Below are 24,703 nucleotides of genomic sequence, written 5' to 3'. Positions count from 1 at the left end.
TAGCTGACCTACATGAAGCTTCCAATGCATCATAACCACACTGAAGAAAATGATTGCTAACCTGCTGAGTGTTATGAACCAAATCCTGCAATGCCTTTCTATCTATAGGCTCAGGAGAGGCTAGCTTTTTCTGCAAATCATCCATTAAGTAATCCTGGTACTGAAACATATGAAAAAGACAGTTAAGTGACCTCATGGCAAGGGTGGAAGAGGTATAAACTTTTTTGCCCCATCTCTCCAGGGACCTTGATTCCCTGTCTGCGGGCAAAGGGTTTTTGGCCGAGGAAGTAGCCACTCCTTTGGGCCCCTGAGAAATAGTTTCTAGATCCACAGAGTGGGCCTTAAAAAGGTGCTTGTGAGTTTCAGGAACCCTGTAATATCTGTCTGGCTTGACAGGAGCAGGAGGGAGAGAATCAGGGGAAGCACTGGAGTCTGAGTATACATCATCCAAGACATCCAACACTGGAGGAATAGCTAAAGGTCTGTGCTGGGGTAACCTGAGGAAGGTACGTAGCCTTTTCCTGGAGTCAGAAAATTCCTGGCCCTGCCACTGAAAATGTTCTCTCATGGAGTGGAGAACTTCTCCAAAAGAAATATCCTCTGGAGGAGAGGCAGAAGGAATTGATTCCTCAGCATCAGAGTCCTCGTAGGCCTGGAAGGATTCTTCCTGGGTATCTGAGTGCTCAGAATCCCTAGAGGCTTCATCTGAAGAGAGGGTATCTGGCTGATCTGTCCTAGGCCTTTTATCTGCAGGAGGCTGAGAACCCCTGTCTGGGTGCGACTGAGAACCTCTGATTAGAGAGATTAGATCAGCAGCTAGGGTCATGATCTGTTTATCAGAAGAATGGCTCTGGGAAAGTTTTAGGAGGATGGGTCTTAACATGGCTGGCAGCCTTTGCACGTGTGTAAGCCTTGATGGACATGGAGACCGGAAGCCTAGCTGCCCCACCTGCAGGAGTAACTTTATCCACTGGTATGGTGTCGGGTAAGTCTAGAGCTTCGATTTTGGGAGGGAAATCCACAACCGGCACAGGGGGTAACCTCCGGGACTGAAGTACGCGGTAAAGTGGTGTCGTCGGCCTGGAGCGGTTAAATTACCGCCTCCGAAGAGGCCGATGCACTCGCGGTAGGCTTGGGAGTGGTATCGGTGGACGACGCGGGCTGAGGATGACGGTCCCGGTCCTTACGCTTTTTGGAAATATGTGCTGTCGGTTGTTCCGACGGCATGATATAAGCGTAATTTTCGCCAAAAAAGTCTTCGGCAAATTCTGCCCGGTGCCTGAGTGTGCGCTTATTAAAGCAAGCACAGGCAGCACAGGCCGAGATGTCATGGTCTGGGCCCAGGCAGGGAAGGCAGTAAGAGTGGAAGTCCTTATGAGGTATTTGTTTACCACAAGACAAACAATTGTTAACCTTTTCAATTTTTTCTGACATCGGCTGAGGCAAGAAAAATGTTCCCCAACGGGGTACTTAGCTTTTGATGACTTCGGTAACTGAAAACACAGGAGCTGACCGACCGGCACTTGCGAACTGATTCTGCTTCGGGCACCGCACGGCAAGAAAGACTGAAGAAGATGGCATTGGCTGATGCTTTTATACCCCAGCCGCTCTGACCTCGGGGAGGAGGCGACTTCAGCCGACGCCGGACCCAGACTTTGGAATCCAGCCGACCGAAGGGCTGCCTGAGGCAGGACAACCCATATGTCAGGACTGCAGTTGCATTCTTGAAGGACATCTCCTATATAGGACACACTGCACCTTAATACCTGCGGCTCCAAAAGCATTCATCAAAAACAACAATCTCAAGCACAGACATTTTAGTGCTGAGGTACTGGATGGCACAAAATTCAAATTTCCAAGTAAAATTAAAAAATTAACTGCCATTCTCATGGTCTTAAGTACAAGACTACTTTACAAACACTACCAAACCATGGGAATGAAAGTCAAATGAGTATCACCATGCAGCAGGCTGCAAAAGCTGACAAGTGCACCATAAAGACATACACTAGGCCCTTTCTGTACTTTCCTGACAAATACAGTGGGTCAGCCATAGGGCAGGCATCCTTTTATATGGTGCTGGCAAGTAGTACAAACAAAATGTTCTCACATCTGCAGTTTTCTTGCCTCATCTAGGAAATGGACCAATCCACATGGAGAAGTGGTCCCACACAAGAATCAAGCTTCTATTATACAGAACTGGGAGGGGCAAAGAGGCACAGATGAGCCCTCATCCAAACAACTGAAAGGACAGTCAACACACAATGAGGTGGTGTGCTTTCAGCTTCACTACCACAGAACCAGGTTTAAACTTGCTTGCACAAAACTAATCACAGACCAGTGAAACATGACACAGAATCTCCATGCTCGATTTAACTGGACCTTTGCTATTACTCCATGATTGATCGTTTAACTGGGACAGTCCTGTCCAACTCTGACCAATTTAAACACAGACTCACTGTTCCCCGTTGTTTTTTTTATTCTTTCTTAGACTGGAGAAAAACAGGAAACAAGCAACTATGAGATCAATGGACACACAAACCCCAAGATTGGGGACTAGCCTGACTTGAACTTGCATGTTTTTTCCACAGGACAAGTCAGTTCATCATGCAGAGACAGAAGTGTTTTACTATTTTATTATTTTGTAAACTTATGCCTGTTTGAACATTACTTCAACTGGTGGGCATAGCCATTTGTGGGGACTCATGAGTAGATGGTAATATTTTTTTTTTTTTTTTTTTTAAGGCTTCTTTATCTTGCTTCCCATTTTAGTTTTCCTGCTTCTGCTTGTTCTCACACCATAGTTTACTTTCCCTCGACCTTCTAGACCAATGCCATAAAGTTACTTTTTTTTCTGGCCTCAGACATTAAGCATGTTTCTCTCATCTGGAGCTGATGGAGAGGGAAACTTTGTGGTTTTATTAGTGCAGAACAGTTTCAGACTTAGTTGTACAACATTATCTATGCAGAACAATGACAGAATATGGAATTTGCATGTCTGACTTCACTAGTCCTTGCAGTTATCACAAGATTGGGAGCTTAGCCTGAATAGTCTTACCCCACCACTGTCCATCATAAACAAATATGATGCCCCCATTGGCTCTTTCTTCCACCACTGACTGGAAAAAGTATAGCTGTATAGCTGTCTAAGAACGTACAACAGAAGATGTCTGTCTGAGCACTGTTGCAGTATTACTAACAGATGTGATATCTTGCCACGTACATCAATCTAGAAAGACCTGGCACCCAGAGGTAGTGCAAGTAATGAATAGCTTTCTATTTCCTCCACATTTAGATTGGCCTCTCTCTTTTTGGATAACCAGACTCCCTGGGCCATGGTGCTACTGGAGCAATCCTCTATACCCATACATATGTGAGTAGATCCTGGTAAGGGTAAGGAACTGGAAAAGGATACTCCTGTATTGAGTGAAATCTGGTTGCTCCACCAAAAAACTTCCATTTTCATACAGGGCAAGAGAGGAATTGGGAAGCTCAATGGATGGCAGTGCCTGTCTAAACAGACCAGAGGTACCACTGTATACTTATGTGGAATCTGGCATAAGGTATCATCAAATTAGTTGATGCCACGTACCCCATGGCGTGGAATCTGGCATAAGGTATCATCAAATTAGTTGATGCCACGTACCCCATGGCTTGCACACACGCTTTCTCTCTCACCAAGGTCAAATCCAAGTGAAGAAGGATTAGAAAGTATTCTGAAAGAAACTGAACTTCTTCTGGAGGAAGGAAAGCTGTTATGGCAAAATATGATGAGTCTGCATACCTGGAAAAGCAGATCCTGAGTCGACCTTAAGCAAGATTTTTTCAGGTTTACAGGACTGTGCAGAATATTCATTACAACGTCCATGTCCCTTAATAGAATATCTTGAGAAGTGACCTAAACCAGATCATTCACAAAAGGAAATAAATGAATTCTTCAAAGCCTGCAAAAAGCAGCTACACGAAGTGCCAAGGCACTTTCTGAATACCCTTAGGGCAGCTGAAAACCCAAACAGTAAAGCCGAAAACAAAATGAATGAAGCGTTACAGAACCTTAGGAACTCCCTATGTTCTGGATGATTAGGCATGTGAAGATCAGCATCCTTTAAAATTTACCACCACTAAAAACACTTGGGGAAAGGATCATTGAAAGTTAAGTATTGCAATGTTCACATCTTAAAACTCAGAATTTTGAGACAGGTGTTTAGAAAAAAAAATTCAAAAATGGGTCTCCAACTGCCCTCCTTTCTGTGAGTCAAAAAAATTCTGGAATAAAATATTAACAGATGAGGTGGCACAAATTCTATTGTTCTGTGAGAAAAGGGGTCTTGAGGAAGAGGGAAAATGAGGTGAATATGGTTTTGAGGAGGCTGGAGGGAACCCAAAAACATGGAGGAGAGATCAAAGGCACTATCCTTTTTGGATGATGGATAGAATACATTCGTCTGAAGTTACGGACTGCCACACTGGGAAGGACAGAGACAGCTTTTGAGATAAAGGAACCAAGGGTTGCCAAAGGTGGATACGAGGAAGTAAGGTTTGACTGTCAAACACGGTTTGGGGTTTAAATCTTTGAGAATCTTGTGAATATTTGTCCTGAAGACATCATCTTTTGTTGCGTTTTTTTTTACCCTTTTGAGATCGCTTTTGGCCCTTGCATACAAAGGGGACAGCCTCACCAGGGTAGTTTTGCTGAAACCTAGGAACAGCAGAAAAGTACAGTTTTGTACCTACCATAAATGTAGATGTCCGAACTGGATAGCATCTGCAGTCATAACAAGTGGGTTGTCCTGTCGTCAGGCAGCCCTGCAGTCGGCCGGATTCCAAAGTCCGGGTCCGGCTTCGGCTGATGTCGCACTCCACCCGACGTCATCTCTGTTGGTCTTCGGGTATAAAAGCATCAGCCGACGCCATTTTCCTCAGTGTTTCTTGCCCCAGATGCCAGTAGCCCTCTTGCAGGCTAAAATTTGGATAGATGCCAATGTTTCCAAATAGATAGAGGTAAACACAACAATAAGCATATATGTACATATATACAAACAAATACACCATAAAAGACTCCCCCCCAACAGCTAGCTATTAGGAGGGTAAACACCCTAGGAGTACCACAGAGGGAAGGAGGGAGGTAATCCTGACTGCAGATGCTATCCAGTTCGGACATCTACATTTATGGTAGGTACAAAACTGTACTATGTCCTTCATGGATGCATCTGCAGTCATAACAAGTGGGTAGAATACCATAGCCAACTAGGGAGGAGGATAAAAGTGGATTATGGTGTGTTTAGGATCCCTTGCAGTACAGCAGTGGCAAACCCTGCTCGGGATCTGGAATATAGAGGCAAATTATAATGCTTGGCAAATGTATGCACGGAGGTCCAAGTAGCCGCCTCAATAATGTCTTTGGTTGCCACTCCTCGTAAGAAGGCTGTGGTAGTGGCTGTTGCCCTTGTAGAATGAGGTCTTATGTTCTGTGGAATTGGTTTTCCATGGAAGGAGTAACAGTATCGTATGCAATTTCCTATCCATTTGGAGATTGTCTGTTTGGAAATAGCTTTTCCTTCCCTTCCTGTTGCATAGGCTACAAAAGTTGGTCAGTCTTTCTGCTATTTTTGTTCTGTCCAAGTAGTAGCGTAGCTGTCTATGTACATCCAAGGTATGCAGTATTCTTTCCCTCTGTTTTGTGGGTTGGGAAAGAAGGTAGGTAGGTGGATTGCCTGGTTTAAAGACACTCTGGATACCACCTTGGGCATAAATGTAGGATTAGTCCTCATGGACACTCTATCTTGGTGAAAGATTAGGAAGGGTTGCACTGCCATTAAGGCCTGTAGTTCTGAAACCCTCCTTGCTGAAGTAATTGCCAGTAGGAAAGCAGTTTTCCATGACAGGTGTTGTAGGTCTGCTGTTGCTGCTGGTTCAAAGGGTGATAGTGTCAACTTTTCTAGCACAAAGTTTAAATCCCAAGCTGGTAATGGTGGTTTCCTTGGAGGTTTTACATTCTTGATTCCTCTGAGGAACTGCCTGAGCAAAGGGTGCGAAAAACAGGTGGATCATAGCTGTATTCTGCTGAAATTGCTGATGCATGTATCTTGATGGAGGAGTAGGACAGGCCTGAATGAAGAAGTTCGCCAGATACTCCAGAATGTTAGGCATATCTATGTTTGACACATCTTTTCCTCTTTCCGTACTCCAAATGACAAACCTTTTCCATTTTCCAGCATAGTTCCTTCTTGTTGAAGGTCTGCGTGCTTCAAGAATAATGTCTTTAACTCTTTGGGAAAGTTCTGGATTAGCTGCTGCTATGTGATGTTCCATGCAGTCAGTTGCAGCGTTTTAGGTTTGGATGTATGATGCTGTAGTTGTTCTGAGTTAACATCAAAGGCATCAGGGTATTGGCCACATATTGTTCGAGACATGCTCTTCAGTAGTGGGTACCAGTGTTGTCTTGGCCAGTTTGGAGCTATCAGGATTATCCTTGGACGTTCTTCCTTGATTTTTAGTAGTACCTTGTGTATCAAAGGAAGAGGTGGGAATGCATATGCTGTTAGGCCTTTCCAGTTGAAGGAGAGTGAGTCCACTTTCCATGCTAGTGGGTGGAATGTCCTTGTGCAGAATTTTTGAGCTGGTGATTGAGAGGTGATGCGAATAGGTCTATCTGTGGCATTCCCCATTTCTTCGAGATGGTCTTGAAGATGTCCGGGTGCAGCTTCCATTCGTGGGTATCCGGGTGGTTCTGCTTAATATGTCTGCTAGAGTATTGTCTTTCCCGGTACAAATATTGCCTGTAACTGAATGTTGTAGCTGAGTGCCAGGGTCCACAGCTCCAAGGTCATTCTGCATAGGGGGTATGAATGAGTGCCTCCCTGTTTGTTGATGTACCACATGGCTGTGGTGTTGTCTGTCCTTATCATCAACTGGCCCTCTTTGAGAAATGGTTTGAACTTTTGGATTGCCAGTTTTACTGCCAGCATTTCTTTTAGATTGATGTGCAGGTGAAGTTGATCCTGTGTCCACAATCCTTGCACGCATTTGTCCAGCATGTGGGCCCCCCATCCTAGGTCTGAAGCGTCTGTTGTGATGGTCTGGCTTGGTTGACATCTGCGAAAGGGTAGGCCTGGGTTTGACTGGCATGCCTGAGCCCACCATAGGAACTCCTGTTTTAAGCATGGAATTAGTGGGATTTCTGTTTCTAGACTGTGTCTGTGTTGGGACCATAAATTCTTTAGGTACCACTGTAGTTTCCTCATATGAAGTCTGGCAAATGGGACCAAGATTATGCATGATGCCATGAAGCCCAAGGCCTGCAGAACTTTTCTTGCTGTTAACTTGTTCAGTTTTGTTAGTGCCAAGAAGTAAAGAGGAAGTTCTTTTGTTTTTCTGTAGTCAGGAATGCCATTTGTTGTACTGTGTCCAATTCAGCCCAAGAATGTCCTTGTTTGGGATGGTATCAGCCTTGACTTTTGTAAATTGACTGTGTATCCCAGTCCTTGTAGCAAGTAAATGACCCTTTGTAAATCTGTTGTCAGCTTGCTTTTGTTGTCCCCTTGTAGCAGGCAGTCGTCCAGGTATGGGTAAATTTGAATTCCTGTAGTCTGCAATGGCGATTACTGATGCCAGGCATTTTGTGAATACTCTGGGCAGTAGATAAGCCAAAGGGCAATGCTGAGAATTGATAGTGCTCTGATCCTGCAAGAAATCTGAGGTATCTTCTGCAGATTGGTCGAATGGGGACGTGCAGGTATGCCTCCTTGAGATCTAGAGTTACCAGCCAAGACTCCTTGCCCAGCATGGGAAGAAGTTGCTGTAGGGTCAGCATTTTGAATTTTGGGACAATGATATATGTATTTAAGGTGGACAGGTCGAGAATTGGTCTCCAACTTTTTCCTTTCTTGGAACTAGGAATAGTCTGGAGTAGAACCCTTTCCTTGTTCTGCTGTTGGCACTCTTTCCACAGCTCTCATGTTTGCTAACTCCGTTATCTGGCGTAGAGCCTCTGTTTTTTGATTTGGAGGTAGATTTGGCATTCCTCTTTGACTGGTAAAGTGTGGAAGTGAAACCGTAACCTTGATCTATGGTTTGTAAAATCCACTTGTCTTTTGTTATGTAGTGCCAGTTCTTTGAAAATAAGGTTAACTTTCCGCCTAGAGGAGCTGCTATTTGTTCCCTGGTAGGCGGAATTAGGAATAAGTCACTGTGGTTGTGCTGATGTAGTGGCAGTGGCTGTGTCTGTGCCTCTGTTGTTACCTTGCCACTGTCGTCCTCTGTAGGCACCTCCTCTGGATTGGTTTCTGCCTCTGGAACGCCTATTCCTGCCCCTTTGAAATTTTGTGGAGTCAGGAAAGGACCAATTTTTGGTAGGCCAGTTCCTGCTAAACCTTGGGGTTGAACCTGCAAGAAATCTTTAACAGTTTGAACAGATTTTGCCTTTTCTTCCATTTTCTTCATAACCTGCTGGGCAGGTGTACCAAACAAACTTGTCTTGTCCATAGGAGCATCTAGCAACTTAGCTTTAACATGATCCGTAAAGCTTGTTCCTTTAGCCATGCATGCCTTCTTATCACTGTGCCTGTCATGGCTGATCTAAATGAAGCCTCCAGTGCATCATAGCCACATTTTAAGGAATGGTTGCTAACCTGTTGTATGTTATTTACCATCTCTAATACATATTTCTTATCAAGAGATTCATCAGTGGTTAGTTTTTAGTTAACTGATCAAGCATAAACTCTTGGTATTGTATCATGTGAAACTGACAGTTTAAAGCTCTAGCTGATAGAGTAGCTGAAGTGTAGACCTTTTTACCCCATCTGTCTAGTGACCTTGCTTCCCTTTCAGAAGGAATAGGGTTTTTAGCTGTGGTCGCAGCTACAGCCTTGGGACCCTGGGATATAGTTTCTGGGTCTGCAAGTGGGGCCTTGTAAAGGTGGTGATGAGTATCTGGCACCCTGTAAAATCTGTCTGGTTTGGCAGGGGCTGGGTGTAAAGAATCTGGAGCGGAGCAAACATCATTGAAAGCATCATCCACCACAGGGAGAACAGGAGGTATAGCTAAGGGCCTGTGCTGTGGGAGGTGCAGAAAGGTCCTAAGTCTTTTCTGGAGTCTGAAAAATCCTGTTGCTGCCATTGGAACTGTTCTCGCATGGCATGCAAGGTTTCCCCAAAGGAGAATTCTTCTGGTGGGGAAGCAGCTGGAATGGATTCTTCAGCATCAGAATCTTCAAAATTGGAGAAGGGAGCCTCAGGCTGGTCAGTTAAGTCTGATTCATCAGCAGAATCATCAGAAGACACTGGCTCAGGGGGCTCTGCCCTAGGTCTCTTCTCTCCGGGCTGAGAGGCCCTGTCTGGGTGAGATTGAGATCCTCTAATTAAAGAAATTAAATCTTCTGCCAAAGAAAGCATTTGAGAACTAGAAGAGGGCCTGGATGGGGGGGGGTTTAACAGGCACTGTTTTAGTAATCTTGGCTGCTTTAGCCCTGGCGAAGGCCTTAATGGACATGGCAGCTGGAGGCCTAGCAGCACCACGTGCTGGGGTAGAGACATCCAAGGGGATGGTGTCTGATAAGTCAACCACCGTAGTGGGTAAAATTTCTGAGGTCGATTCAAGAGTTGTAGCAGGGGCCTCAGTTGTAAGAATAGGTTCAGCTGTACTTTGAGCAGTTTTCTCGGTTTCGGCCGAAACCGAGACACTCGCGGTTTGCTTTACCGTGGTTTCGGCCGAAACCGCGGACCGCGAGTGTCGGTCTTTATCTTTGCGTTTTTTGGGGGTAGTCGGAGGATCCGACGGCATAATGTACGCAAAATCAGAGCCGAAAAACTGTTCTGCAAATTCCGACTGACGCCTAAGCGTTCGTCGGTTGAAAGAGGCACAGGCCGAACAGGCTGCTACGTCGTGGGCTGGGCCTAAACAAGGCAGACAGTAAGAGTGGAAATCTTTATGAGGTATTTGTTTCCCACAGGTTAAACAATTGTTAACTTTTTCTGACATCGGCTGAGGCAAGAAAGAGTCCCCAACGGGGTACTTAGCTTTAGAAGTCTTCGAAGTAGTATTCGGTAGAAGTAATCTCTGGATCCGACCGACCGGCACTTGCGAACAGCTTCTGCTTCGGGCGCCACGCGGCAAGAAAGACTGAGGAAAATGGCGTCGGCTGATGCTTTTATACCCGAAGACCAACAGAGATGACGTCGGGTGGAGTGCGACATCAGCCGAAGCCGGACCCGGACTTTGGAATCCGGCCGACTGCAGGGCTGCCTGACGACAGGACAACCCACTTGTTATGACTGCAGATGCATCCATGAAGGACATTGAAGATTTGCTAAAATTGCATGACATTACCCTTCTTTTGTAAACTTTGGAAAAGTTCTGCACCAGCAGAAACAAAAAAAAATTCTTATCCAGAGTCAAGTCCAGAAGCTTAGATTTGACATTCTCTGGTAAGTGCTGACTGTCCAAAGCTAAGAGTACCCACTAAGAACAGACCCAGTAGCAGCTTCTCTAATGACGCTACATCAGCAGCATAATAACTTTATTTAATAGAATGCCTAGCAAGCTAAGGACCACAGTTAAGAAGAGACAAAGCAGAAGAATTACTGTTAAGAGAGGGGTAAATCTCAAAAGACATTGCAGAGATTTCCACAAAATAGACAAAATATATCTGATCATATGGGTTTGGCAAATGATAAAGAGAAAAGATAGCTCTGCTATCTTTACCCAGTGGGCAAAACATTAGACAAGGGAAGCAGTTTAGTAGGCTTTTCAGTGGAAAGGGAGATGACCGCAGGAACTGAGGAGAGGTTCTTGTAAAATCATTTTTCTGAGTCTGAAAGTTTCTTTGTGGCAGTTGGGTGAGACTCAGTATTCAGGCAGGCAGTAGAGAAAGTGTTCAGCAAAGCCTCTAAACCCCCCTTTTCCAAAAACATTATATAATGTCTGAATATCAGATAACTAGGAACCTTCCAACTGAAAATTCTGCTTCATTTTAATGACCTTGTCTCCAAAGGAAAATGCTAACAGGAAAGCTAGGAGACAAGGTGTCATCAGTGGCATAAGCCAAAAGGGAATATATTTGACAAGAAGAGGCTAAAGAATCTAACTCAGACTCGGAATCCTCCTCTTCAGAAAAAAAAATATATATCTCTTGACCAGAGAGGGAGTAAAAGGAGCAGCAGCAAACGACTGAAAAGGCTATGCTTGGACTTCTGCTTCTAAAGCAGGATATCTTCCTGAATAAAACACGGTTACTCCAAGGCCTGATGTACCTCAATCAAGGCACCATAAGCATCTTCCCCAACTGGCCTCAGGTCTATCCAAAATAAGCAGAGGTTAAGTTTTATCAAGAGAGACAGGTGACCGGTTGGACATTATGAACATGTGATAAGGGTGCACCAAATCAGCCTTAAATATTGTTTCTACATAGCTAGCAGTTGAAGTAACCAGATAGTCCAAGGACTCATCTGTACACACAATAGAGATGTCCTGATCTGACAGGACAGCAAAAGCCTTGAGCTTTGTTTTTTTACCCTCTTTTTTTAGCATACGAGGGACATCAGGATGCAAAGACTTGGAGGTTATTTCACCTTGCACAAGCATCCCAAGCCTTTGATTTTCAAGATACATTTTTAAGGAAGACAGATGGCTATGTAGCATCTTAGGAACAAATGACTGACAGAAAAGTTTCTATAGCCATGATCAGTACCTAAGCAAAATAAGGTCACCAAGTGATTATCTGTAAGGAATTTGTCTCCCATAATCACATCTTCCCATCTTCAATGATCAGATTCAATCAGTCTGACATATGGCATGACAGGAAGGTGCCCAGGCTTTGGTATGCTAGCTGGACATGCGTTGATCTTTGACAGGACATCAAATTTGTAACGAATACTGGAACAATGATCTATGGAAGGTCATTTGCCTTATAGTAAACTAAGTGCTTGGCTTCATCCTGCACTCTAAGATTCGTGCATGCCTGCATCAAATTTGCATGCTCCACCTCACTGACCTAGTCAGCTCTTCCTTCCTGCTCAGAGGGCTTATTTTCTCTTTCTTTTTAATCCACTTTTGTGTCCACTCCCTCACCATGTTTCCTTTATTGATTCCACATCTTTATAAACTCAAACTAATGTAATAAAAAAGATCTAAAAAAGACTCTTGGGAGACAAACATGCTCATCTTTCACCAATGAAATTCAATAACGGCTGTAGTTTTTACTTCTGAACTACCTTTGTCTCTGCAATTTATTTTATGCTTTTATTCTTTTATTATGCTAAGATTATAGGTTTTTGATTAGTTTAGTACTTGACTTCTCCATTTAAGCTATGGCTCTGTGATGCAACCATCTGAGGCAGCAGTTAGATTTTGCTGTGGCAAGTAAACAATGCCAGAAGTAACAATTTGGCTGGGGTCACACTGCTTTTTACATCCATTTACCTTGCACTAATGTAACACTGGCAGAGAAAATGGAGGAAAGCACAAAAGTTTCAAATCCATGCAACTGGAGTGTCCTAGTCTTGGCAGAAAGCAAGCAGCAAACTGTTTAGAATGGACTACGTAAAAGCAAAAAGGTCAATTTCTGGCAAGCTTTGTATCTGTACAATATCATGAAAAACCTCTATGTAAACTTGTCATTTTTTTTTTTTTTAAGTCAACCTTTCGTGTTGAGATCAAGTGCTCTGTATGGATGCGTCAATGAAGGTAATCAAGAACAATGTGAAGATTTGGTTATCTGTTATTTTTCTGATGGAGGAAAAATCATCACTCGACTGGGGAGGTAGACAGGGCCTGTACACCAAAGGCATTCTTCTTTATTGAGGAAATAGGAATGATGGCACTAGGAAACCTGACGACTGGTTCTAATTATTCTGGAGGGGCCACTGTAGGCATCTTAGGTGCAGTCTTGCAAGGGAAACTAGAAGGATGCAACATCTCGTATCCCAGCACAAGTACTGCTCTTGCTTAATGGCATGCTTCTAGGGCAACAAATTCTGCCACCACCTTATGATTTTCCTACATTTCCTCTTGCGAAGAGAGCCTTTCAAATGAACAGAATTCATGACAGCTTCCAAAAAGATCACTTAAATGGCACAACTTACGAGACAGCTCCCAAACATACATGGATAAAAATCCAGATTACGGCAGAGGTGACCCAAGTTTAATTATTATCAAGGGATGCTTCTAAGACCTATCCAGAAAGAAAAGAACAGACACCCTAAAACAGTGAGGCACAGGTCTTAAACAATTAGTCACATTCTGCTGAAAGCATTTTAAAGGAGAAGATGTTCTCCAACTGACCAGTGAAAAGTTTGCCCACATGCCATATAATTAATGGTTAATGGACCCCATGTGCAAAAATGGGAAAAGGGGTTGAGGAAGGATGGATGGTCTCTACAAATGTACAGTCCCAGAGGAGAGGGTGCAGAGGACTGGAAGATATGTAGTAAGGGTCCAACTCTATAAAATGTGGTGATTAAAATATGGCTATATAAAAAAAAACTTCAATTTATTTTAGGGAACCAGAAAGGCTGCTTTTTGATACTTTTACCCTCACACACATTTCCTGATACCAGAAAAGGTTTAAGTGTTTCAGTCTTAAAATACATATGCTTTGTGCCCTGGAATGGAGACCTGGCTGTTTCTTGCACATTATTAAGATACTACAGGGCAAAGAGTTCACAGTCAAAGGAGAAGTAGGATTATGTCACTGCTGGTGGAAAGCTTGTCTCTCCTGCTGTGGCCTTATCTCTAAGATTATCCAAGATGGTTCTAATCCAGACACTGAAGTAACTGCAGTCAATTTTAAAAGTTGACAGCATTAGGATTAGTGATGGTTCTTTAAGTACTTTTGTTCACCAGTTTATGAGATCCAGGCATGAAGTGGAATTAGAAAAAGAAGTGAACTGCCTTCTTAGCTTTTTTTCCCCTTCTTTTTCTCCATTTCTTTGCCCTGTCTTCTCTGGTTTCTTGTTTTCACTGTCTCTTTCACCGCTTTTGCTTTTATAATTTCATATATTCAGAAACCTTTACTTCTTAGACTTTTTCTCAAATAATTGAAGTGTTTTTCAGTAAGACAGGATGGGTTTACCTTTAAATGTCTCAACCTACTAGCTCTATTAAATTGATTTAATAAGACTAATTCATTATCAGGCCTTATATAGCACAATAATTTGGAGTGGTAATTTTTAGGTGTTATGTGCCCAACAGACAGATTTCAGAAGAGAAAACATAACTAACTCCATTGAGTGTAAAGATGCCTACTTTTCATGAAGAAAGTTGCTGAAATGAAGAGACTGGGATTCAAACTATCAAATAAGGCTAAGGGTTACTAGCACAAGTCACTACAGAGTTGAAACTCCTGTTTCGCACTCAAGGTCAGTAGCAATTAGCAAGTTAGACACAGGCAGAAAAAAAATAAAGAGCCAAGAACTAAGCAGAATAAGCAAGTCTTGCTCTTACTGCATTAGCACCACCACAGGCCCAAAAGCAGCACCGGTCTATACAGAGAACACAGCCACTCCTGAAGAAAACAATTCTAGACAAATCTTGAGAAGAGGAGGCAGGAAAATACAAATGTTACAATTTACTGTAGACATACCTTGAACCAGCCATTATACTATGCCCTGCCCACCTTCTCTTAAAAAGGCAACAAACTAAATAGTCTTCAGGGAAAAATATGACGGCTACAAAAACACATGCTGTTGAGGTTTTCAAGGGATGAAATTTATTATAGCGGTATAATCAGGAAACTCACTTCTAAGACACTAATAACATTTTGGAATATTTAACCAAATTTTGTTTGTTGTTGTTCTTTCGGCTTTTAGGGGGGTTAGGGGTCGCCACAGCGGAACTCCGGTCCGCTAATGATTGGCAGTAAATTTTTATGGTGCTGAGGTGCCAGCTGGATGCCCAACCTTCAACGAAGGCATGCCCTACGCATGTCTTTCGAACACCACTCGACCGTGGGGAGGACATGCAGACTCCACACAGAAGGCGCTCCAGCCAACAATCGAACGGGAGAACCTCTTGCTGTGAGGCGACAACGCTACCGCTGCACCACCGTGGCTTAGTGGAATATGTCGACTTGCTTAACTTCATCAGTATGTCTAGCCATTTTTGTCCTAGGTTTTTTGTTTTTATTTGTTTTTTATTTGGAATATTTAACCAAATAAAAACAAAAAACCTAGGACAAAACTGGCTTGACATACTGATGAAGTTAAGCAAGGCGACAGTTTAAAGCACCTACACAGTCACCTGGTATGCTTTCATTGCCAAATGGCCCACAATGCAAGATAAAAATGCACTACAGGGAAGTCTGAATGCTGAACTCTCCTGGCCAGAGAGTGACATCTGCCTAGGGCAAATTCCAAATCTTTTACCTGCATTCATGTGCATATTGTGTGTGTGCATGTAACGATCCTTACAATGTACATCAACTGCTTCATTATTTTTGCATTAAAAGAACAACATTTACTTTATCATTACTTTGCATTGCAGAAATCCATCATTTCAACATCTGAGCTGGTGATACTCACCCAGTAGCAGGCGTTAATAAGGAATCAACATCCCTAATGAAAATAAACAAAAACAATTAAATTCTTCTCAAGCAAGTTCAGTAAAAAGGAAGAAAATCTAAACAGCATAATAAAACTAACAAGTCATCAATCTGTACACTGAAGATAATATGAAGCATACTCTTTAGCATGAAAGAACAGTTGAGGACGTTTAACTTACCCAAAACAGTAAAAGTTCAGATATCTCACTTTTGTAGTACCCTTTAGGTTATATGGGTTGTCTCCCTGCTCAGGAAAAAAAAAAAAACTGACCAACTTCACAAAGCTCAGGCTCCCCTCAACAAACCTTCATTCGGACTGTTGACTAGTTTCCAAGGAGGTAAATCAGAATGAATATTTTTTTTCAGCAGTTGCCCACACAAAGAAAAAAGCCTTAAAAAAAACAATAGCAACAAACATAAAAGTAGAAACACAATTCTACCTTACACCCCCAACTACGACTATATATAAGAAAAGGGAGATGGAAGAGTGCAGCTACTGCAACAGTGAGGAATTTGAACATCTACTGTTATAAGTTCAACTTACACAACTGTACTATGTTCATCATTCCCACTGCTGCAGTAGAGGCCTTTAGGCCATATGGGTTGACTACCAATGCCTATCTAGCTTTGGAGAAGGAAGAATACGGAACACAGGAGCCCTTAGAGAATGGTCTTAACAAAGTTAGCCCTGGGCCTCGAAAAGGAATCCTGTTTACAATGCTTTGTAAAAGAAAGTATAGTAGACCAAGAAGGTGCTTTCTAGAGGCCACTCCTTTCCAGTATGCTGCTAAAGAAGCCAAAGCTCTAGTAGTGTGTGTGCCTTGATATTGCCTGCAATGGATTTGCCATGGTAGGGGAAAAAAAAAAAAAAAAGACAGGTACCTAGAAATAGTTCATTTTGAGACAGGTTATCCCCGCTTAGTCTCACCGTAAAAAAATATCAAAACACTTTTCTAAAGAACTTGGATCTGGCAAGATACCTGAGCTGTCCATTATGTCTACAGTGTGTATTTTTTTTCAACCAGGTTTTGAGGTTCTGGGTAAAACACCAGAGACTGATGGCCTGTTTCAAACGAAAATCTTGAGACTACAATGGGTATAAATGAAGGATTTGTTCTTAAACTAACCTCATCCTTGCGGATGACCAGACAAAAACTGTTGAGCTTCACCCATCATGAGAGCCAAGTAATGAACAACAGTTATGTACTTACCATAAAGTACAGTTTTGTACCTACCATAAATGTAGATGTTCGAAGATCCACATTGCTGCAGTCATAACCTGTGGGTAGTCCGCTGTCCTCGGTCGGCCCGAATACCAAAGTGTTAGGCTGGCGTCGGTCATGGTCGCTCAGATCTGACGTCAGTACGCCGTGGTACTAAAGCGCATGACCGACGTCATATCCTCAGTCTTTCTTGCCCCAGAAGTCAGAAGGCCCTAAAAAGAAAGGCCATGGCCAAAAACAGAAAACCTCCAAACACCCCTGTACAAACAATATTTACAACCCAAATCACACAACCAGTCCAAAACTACAGTGGGGAAGGAGGGAGGGTAAATTGGACTGCAGCAATGTGGATCTTCGAACATCTACATTTATGGTAGGTACAAAACTGTACTATGTTCTTCATCTCACATTGCTGCAGTCATAACCTGTGGGTAGAATCCCAAAGCAAAGGTAAAGGGAGGTTGGCAAAATCATAAAGCATTGGGAGCTGCTAACATGCCCTGTAAAACTGCAGTGGCAAACCCAGCCCTAGATTTGGAATAAAGAGGGAGATGGTAATGTTTAGAAAAAGTGTGCACTGAACTCCAAGTAGCTGCCTCCAAAATATCTTTAGTAGCTACGCCCCTTAAAAAAGCAGTAGAAGTGGCAGTAGCCCTAGTGGAATGAGGTCTGATTCCAGCCGGAACCTCCTTACCATGATGAGAATAACAAAAAGCAATACAATGGCCAATCCACTTAGAAATAGTTTGTTTTGAAACAGGTTTCCCCTGAGAGCCCAAAGCAAAAGAAACAAACAACTGTTGAGACGGTCTGAACCCTTTAGTTCTGCTCAAATAATAACGCAACTGCCTGTGAATATCCAAAGAGTGCAAGATTTTCTCCCCTTTATTTTGGGGATCAGCATAAAATGTAGGCAAATGAATAGATTGATTCAAGGCCACATTTGAAACCACTTTAGGCATAAAAGTAGGGTTAGTACGCAGGGATACCCTATCCTTATGAAAAATCAGGAAGGGTTCAACTGCCATTAGAGCCTGTAATTCAGATACCCTTCTAGCAGACGTAATGGCCAACAAAAAAGCAGTCTTCCAAGACAAAAACTTCAACTCAGATGTAGCTGCAGGTTCAAAAGGAGGTAAAGTGAGTTTTTCCAACACAAAATTGAGATCCCAGGAAGGAGTAGGAGCTCTACGCGGGGTCTTATGTTCTTTGCCCCTCTAAGAAATTGCTTAAACAAAGGATGAGAGAATAATGGTGGGTCACAGTCATAGTGAGCAGAAATGGCTGCAGCATGAACTTTTACAGAGGAGAAAGACAAACCCTTGTCTAATAATTCTGTAAGATACTGAAGTGAAACACTCAAATTAGGCCCTGAAACATCAAAGCTCTTTGCTTTGCTCCAAATAAAAAATCTCCTCCATTTATCAGCATAAACTTTCCTTGTACTAGGCCTTCTAGCCTCCAAAATGACATTCAAAACTTGTTGAGGAAGCTGCGACCCTCCAGGTTCTAGAACAGAATATGCCAGGCTGTCAGATGCAGGGACTGTATCCTGACATTGAGGAAATGATTGCCTGCCTGGGACAAAAGGTGTGGAATTGATGGCAAAGGCCAAGGAGGCTCTCGTACTAAACTCCTCAGCAGAGGGTACCAGTGCTGCCGTGGCCAATCTGGAGCTATTAGAATCATGGAGGGCTTGTCCTGTCTGACCTTCAAGAGCACCTTGGGAAGGAGAGGCAGAGGAGGAAAGGCATAGACGTGAAGATTGTTCCAACTGAATGATAGAGCATCCACTTTCCAAGCTTTTGGATGAAACATCTTTGTGCAAAACTTTGGCAACTGGAAATTTAGTGGAGAAGCGAACAGATCTATGTCTGGAGTCCCCCAAATCACTGTCAACTGTCGAAATACATGAGGATCCAATTTCCACTCGTGGGGATCCACCATCTGTCTGCTCAAAACATCCGCTAAGGAGTTCTGTGCTCCTGGCAGAAACCTTGCCTGAAGAGTGAGGTGCAAACTGAGAGCAGTCTCCCACAAAATCATAGCTTGCCTGCAAAGAGGGTACGAATGGGTTCCCCCTTGCTTGTTGATGTACCACATGACAGTTGTGTTGTCTGTTTGAATCAACACTTGTCCAGGGTGAAGTAGATCCTTGAAAGCCATCAATGCAAATTGGACTGCTAACATCTCCTTCAAGTTGATATGCAAATGTTGAAGTCTGGCAGGCCACGTGTCTTGAACCCATTTTCCATTGAGGTGTGCTCCCCAAGCCGTGTCTGAGGCATCTGTCGTTAAGATCTGACTCGCCTCTGGTCTGGTCACAGAGAGTCCCTTGTTTAGGTGACATTCCTGAGCCCACCACAAAAATTCCTTTTGAATGCAAGGTATTATCTGAATGACAGTGTCCAAATCGTGGCAGTGTTGAGTCCATACACTTTTGAGATACCATTGTAGCTTCCTCATATGCAGTTTGGCATTGGGAAGCACCAGAATACAAGATGCCATGAACCCCAAGGCTTGAAGGACTGTCCTTGCAGTCAGCCTGGACCGTAGAGACAATTGTTGGAAGTAAAGGGTAAGATTTCTTTGCTTGTCCGGGGTCAAAAATGCCATCTGAGAGGCTGTATTCAGTCTCACACCCAGAAAGCACATGTCCTGAGAGGGTACTAGACCGGACTTTGTTTCGTTCACAGAATACCCTAGGCACCTTAACACTGCCATAACATACTGTAGATGGTGAAGTAGCTTGTCTTTGTCTTGAGCAAGAATCAGGCAATCGTCCAAATAAGGATAAATTTGTATTCCTCTTAACCTTAAGAAGGCTATCACCGGAGCCAGGACTTTTGTGAACACCCTGGGTGCAGTAGATAAGCCAAAGGGCAATGCAGAGAACTGATAATGTAAAGTCCCAGCCCGAAAACGCAGGAATCTCCTGCAACTGGGCCTGATAGGAATATGAAGATAAGCCTCTTTGAGATCCAGCGTTACCATCCAGTGATCTTTGCCTAACAGAGGCAGAAGTTGTTGCAAAGTCAACATTTTGAATTTTGGAATGTCCAGGTATGTGTTGAGGATAGACAAATCCAGAATTGGCCTCCAAGTGTTTCCTTTCTTTGGTACAAGAAACAGGCGAGAATAAAATCCTAGGCCCACTTCTGGCAGAGGAACCTGCTGTACAGCCCACATTTGAAGAAGTAAAGAAATCTGTTTGTGAGCCTCCACCCTTTGCTGAGGAGGAACGTCTGGCATGCCTTTGAAAGGAGGCAATGTGTGGAAATAAAACTTGTAGCCTCGGTCTATAATGTCCAACACCCATTTGTCCTGGGTGACTAAAAGCCAATTTTGCCTGAAAAGTGCCAACTTTCCTCCCAGAGGAGCTGCCAGACAGGAAGGATCTGGCAGCTGAAGATGCAGGTCATTGGGTCTGTTTACGAAAGGACTGGCCCCTGCCCTCACCTGTAGATTGTGCAGGGGAACTCCACGTCCTAGGCCTGAAAGAACCCTGAGCTCTGCCCCTACCACGTCTAGATCTGCCCCTAGACTGTAAATCAGAAGAAGGGTACGCCCATCCCTTAGTAGGCCAATTCCTGCTAAACTTAGGGGGCTGCACCTGCAAAAAATCCTTAACAGTCTGCATAGACTTAGTTTTGTCTTCCATTTTCTTCAAGACTGACTCCACAGGAGAACCAAACAAAACTTCAGACTGAAGGGGAGCATCCAAAATTCGAACTTTAACATGCTCTGACAAGTTCTGATCCTTAAGCCAGGCGTGCCTATGAATAACTGATCCAGTGGCAGCCACCCTGGAAGAAGACTGTAAAGCATCGAAACCACACTGCAAAGAATGCTTACCCACCTGATCAGAGGCATGAACCAAATCCTGTAATTCCTTACACTCTATGCCCTCTGCCAAAGCATCTACCTTAGATTTTAACTGAGTAAGGAGAAAATTCTGATACTTCAGCATATGCAACTGGCAATTCAAAGCCCTCATTGCTAGAGTGGAAGAGGTATACACTTTTTTACCCCACCTATCCAAAGCTCTAGAATCTTTATCCATAGGAACTGGATTCTTTACAACAGAAGCCTTGACACCCTTAGGTCCCTGGCTAATAGTTTCTGGGTCAGCCCTTGGGCTCTTATACAAATATTTATGAGCCTCTGGCACCCTGTAATACCTATCTGGTTTAACCGGTGCAGGAGGCAAAGAGTCTGGATTAAGGGAAGCCTCAGAGAAAACATCCTGAACAACATCCAAAACAGGAGGTATAGCCAAGGGCCTATGTTGTGGTAAAAACAAGAATTCCCTAAGCCTCTTTCGGGAATCTGAGAAATCCTGACCTTCCCATTTAAAATGCTCCCTCATAGAATGCAGGGTTTCTGAAAAAGAAAAATCCTCTGGAGGAGAAGCAGAAGGACTAGAATCCTCTGCGTCTGAATCAGAATAAGGAAGAAAATCCTGAATGTCTTCAGCCGAAGACTCTGAGTAATCTGAAGAATGTTCCAAACCTTCCACCTCTGGCTCCACTCTAGGCCTCTTATCCGGAGGTGGCAAAGAACCTCTGATTAAGGTAATCAAATCTTCTGCCATTTTTAGCATGTGTTTTTTAGGTACAGAACCTGCAGAACTAGGACTGACTCCAGAGGAAGACAAACCAGGCCTGACCTTGGAAGGTACCTTAGAGACAGAAGGGGAAGGCCTAACCACCTTATGCAAAGAAGGGAGTACAGCAACCCGAGAGGCCCCCTCAGCCTGACCCGACTCCTGAGAGGCCACATCTTGCAAAATTAAAGGCTCCCCCTGAGACTCAGCTGAAACCTCGGCTGGATCCACAGATTCCACCGTAGTTTCTAAAGAACCGGCGTCCGGAACGGACGACTCATCCTGCTTAGACTTTAACTATTTTTCCTTGCGCTTCTTAGCGGTAGCGGGCGTCGGAGGATCCGACGGCATATTGTAATTACACCCCTTACCGAAGACAAGCCTAGCGCAATCTAACCTACGTTTAATGGTGCGCTTATTAAATCTGGCACAAAAGCGATACCCGACTACGTCGTGCTCAGGCCCCAAGCAAGGAATACAGAGAGAGTGGTAATCCCTATGAGGTATCTGTTTCCCACAAGAAATACAATTATTCACTTTTTCTGACATCCGGATTTAACTGAGGCAAGGAAAAACAAAAATGTCCCCAACAGGGTACTTAGCCCAACTTGGTTTTCGGTCTGAAACTCAGAATACGAAAATTTCAGGACGCCGAACAGCACTTGCAAACGCTGCTTCTGCTTCGGACCACGCAGCAAGAAAGACTGAGGATATGACGTCGGTCATGCGCTTTAGTACCATGGCGTACTGACGTCAGATCTGAGCAACCATGACCGACGCCAGCCTAACACTTTGGTATTCGGGCCGACCGAGGACAGCGGACTACCCACAGGTTATGACTGCAGCAATGTGAGATGAAGAACATCTTGGCATCTGTGTTATCCTATTTTGTTATTCCTCACAACTGGAGTCTTGGATCTGATGTCTAATCTGATACAGCACTTCACAGATGTAGATTCAAACCTCAAGCTCCTCCATCTCCCATAATCCCCTTCTGCACACAAACCCTCAGATCGAGTTTGCTGCAGGAACCCCGGAGAATATATACCTGAAACTTTAAACAAGGGAAATGTAGCCCGGGAGCCCAAGACTGAAGACTGAATAACGAAACAAAATAACACAGATGCCCAGTTACAGTAAGTACGCAACTGTTAATCTGATGTTATCCATTTAATTATTCCTCATGACTGGTTCAGAATTCCCCACCTACAATAGTATCCTGGACGTCCCTATGGAAGGATGAGTCTGAGCACCATGGAACCAAAAGATGCTCTGCTTCTTGAGATAATATCCAATTTGTAATGAGAAAAGAAGGTGTGAGGAGTGGATCAAGTGTCCACAGCACAAATGTCATTTATGGACACCCTTGCAAAGAAGACGGACAAGGTAGTAACCAGCCTAAGAGAGAGTGAGCCCTAAGCAGACAATGTAATTCCAAGTTCCTGGGAGAATAAATGGTGGAAATACAGTTTGAAATCCATTTGGAAATTTTAACCTTAGACACTGCCTGGCCTCATCTGTTCAGAGAGAAGGCTACAAACAACTGATCAGATTTCCTGAAAGGTTTAGTCCTGTGCAAGTGAAATCTTAACTGTCTATATACATCCAGAGTATGGAGGAAATATTCGCCTTTGTTGGAATGATTTGGAAAAAAGACAGGTAAAGGAATAGACGGACTGATATTTTCAGTGGCTACTTTGGGCTTGAAGGAAGGATTAGTTCTCAAGGCCATCCTGTCTTTGTGAAAAATATATGGCTGCGTGGATGACAAAAGCCTGTAATTCTGAGACGCTCTTAGCCGAAGTTACAGCCAAAAGAAAGGCAGTCTTCCATGACAGGAATTTAATATCACAGGAATGGGCGGGCTCAAACAGGCTTTGGAGTGAGAGACTGCAACAACATAGTCACATCCCAAGGGAGACAAGGATCTTTGACAGGGGACCTGGGGGGTGGGGACAAACAAACAACAAAAAAAAAAAAAAAAACACACACACACACACACCTTTTATGAAGGCCTTGCATAGTCTTGAGGAAAAGGTGGGCTCCCCTATTAACATGAAAATTAGAAACAGCCACCAACTGCAGCTTTATGGTAGAGAAACTGGCACCTTCTTGATAAAGGGATGATAAAAACAAAATAATATCCAAAACTGGAGCAGAGAAGGGTCTGAGATCTCTTTCAGCAGCCCAAAAAAGAAAAACTTTTCCACTTACACTTACTGTTGTAGAGTTGTTGAGCTGAAGGTTTCTGACAGGCCAGAATAATTTTCAGCCTGGACTCTTAGTACCATGGGAAATTGAGAAACCATATGGTTATACAATGGGATTGAAGGTTCGGTGTTTGCAGTTCCAAGGAATGAGAGATGAGATCCAGTATGGGATCTAGTATCCATGGAGGATACTTCAGACGAGACCATAGGAAGATAAACCACACCTGACAAGGCCAGAAAGGGGCAATGAGAATCATGGAACACCAGTCTGTGGGCTTTCTCAAGTACCATGGGGATCAATGGGATAGCTGGATATGCATAAAGAGAGAGACCGGGAGGCTAATTGTGGACTAGAGCATCCCTCGGGGACTGCCCCTATGGGAGGATCAGGGCACAGTTGCTGCATTTGTTGTTCATTGGGGATGCAAAGAGGATGGAACAAGGCTAGCCCCACTGGCCGAATATCTGAGATGACACTGATGGAGGCAGGGACCACTCATGCAGGCTCAAGATGGACCTAATGAGTATCTGCCAACACGCTGGACTCGCTGGGTACGTGCATTGCAAGAAGAAAGTGAATGGAATAAATTACCCATTCCCACACTCTTGTGGCCTCTCTGCACAGCAGATGAGAACATGCCCCCCCCCGCTTGTTGATGTACCAGACCACTGACGTTATCTGCATGAAGTGCAATCGTCCCCACAGGAAGGTAATCCTGAAGGGCTTGCAACATTATGAGGACTGCTCTCATCACTAGAACGTTCATGTGCAACTTGGTCTCTGTAGGAGACCACATGCCTTGGACCGTTCTGCCCTGAAAATGCCCCTGCCCCACCTAGAAGGGAAGCATCAGTGATTACTGTGGTCATGGTAGGTGGGAGAGAAAAAGGGTCTGCCTCGGAAGAGATCTTCTGATAGAAGTCACCACTGCAGTCGTCGCCTGCAAATGTGTGTCAGTGGGATTGGCAAAGACATCGGATGATAAGAGAATGAACCACTAGACTACTAGTGTCCACTGCTATACTCGCATATAACACCTCACCAGCCATACAAGGAGGACAGCTGCCAACATGGACCCCAGAGCCTTGAGAATGAGATGTGCCTGTGGCAATGGGACCTCCAGAATCGCC

The 24,703-nt window shown here is 43.8% G+C and overlaps 1 protein-coding gene across 3 annotated transcripts in view; it reads right to left on the bottom strand.

Moving 5' to 3' along the window:
• FIP1L1 (factor interacting with PAPOLA and CPSF1) overlaps positions 1-24,703 on the bottom strand; it is a gene marked incomplete in the record, with an annotated part of 1,650,449 nt that overhangs the window by 1,098,243 nt on the left and 527,503 nt on the right. For all 3 annotated transcript variants that reach the window (XM_044061425.1, XM_044061426.1, XM_044061427.1), the window contains 1 exon segment: positions 15,514-15,546. In XM_044061425.1, the coding sequence (XP_043917360.1) occupies positions 15,514-15,546 (33 nt within the window).

This window comes from Protopterus annectens, chromosome 2.part0, assembly GCF_019279795.1.
Source record: "Protopterus annectens isolate FY-2018-M chromosome 2.part0, PAN1.0, whole genome shotgun sequence".
NCBI classification, from domain to species: domain Eukaryota; kingdom Metazoa; phylum Chordata; order Ceratodontiformes; family Protopteridae; genus Protopterus; species Protopterus annectens.
Note: the sequence above shows the minus strand (reverse complement) of the source record. Positions and strands in the feature narration are given on the sequence as shown.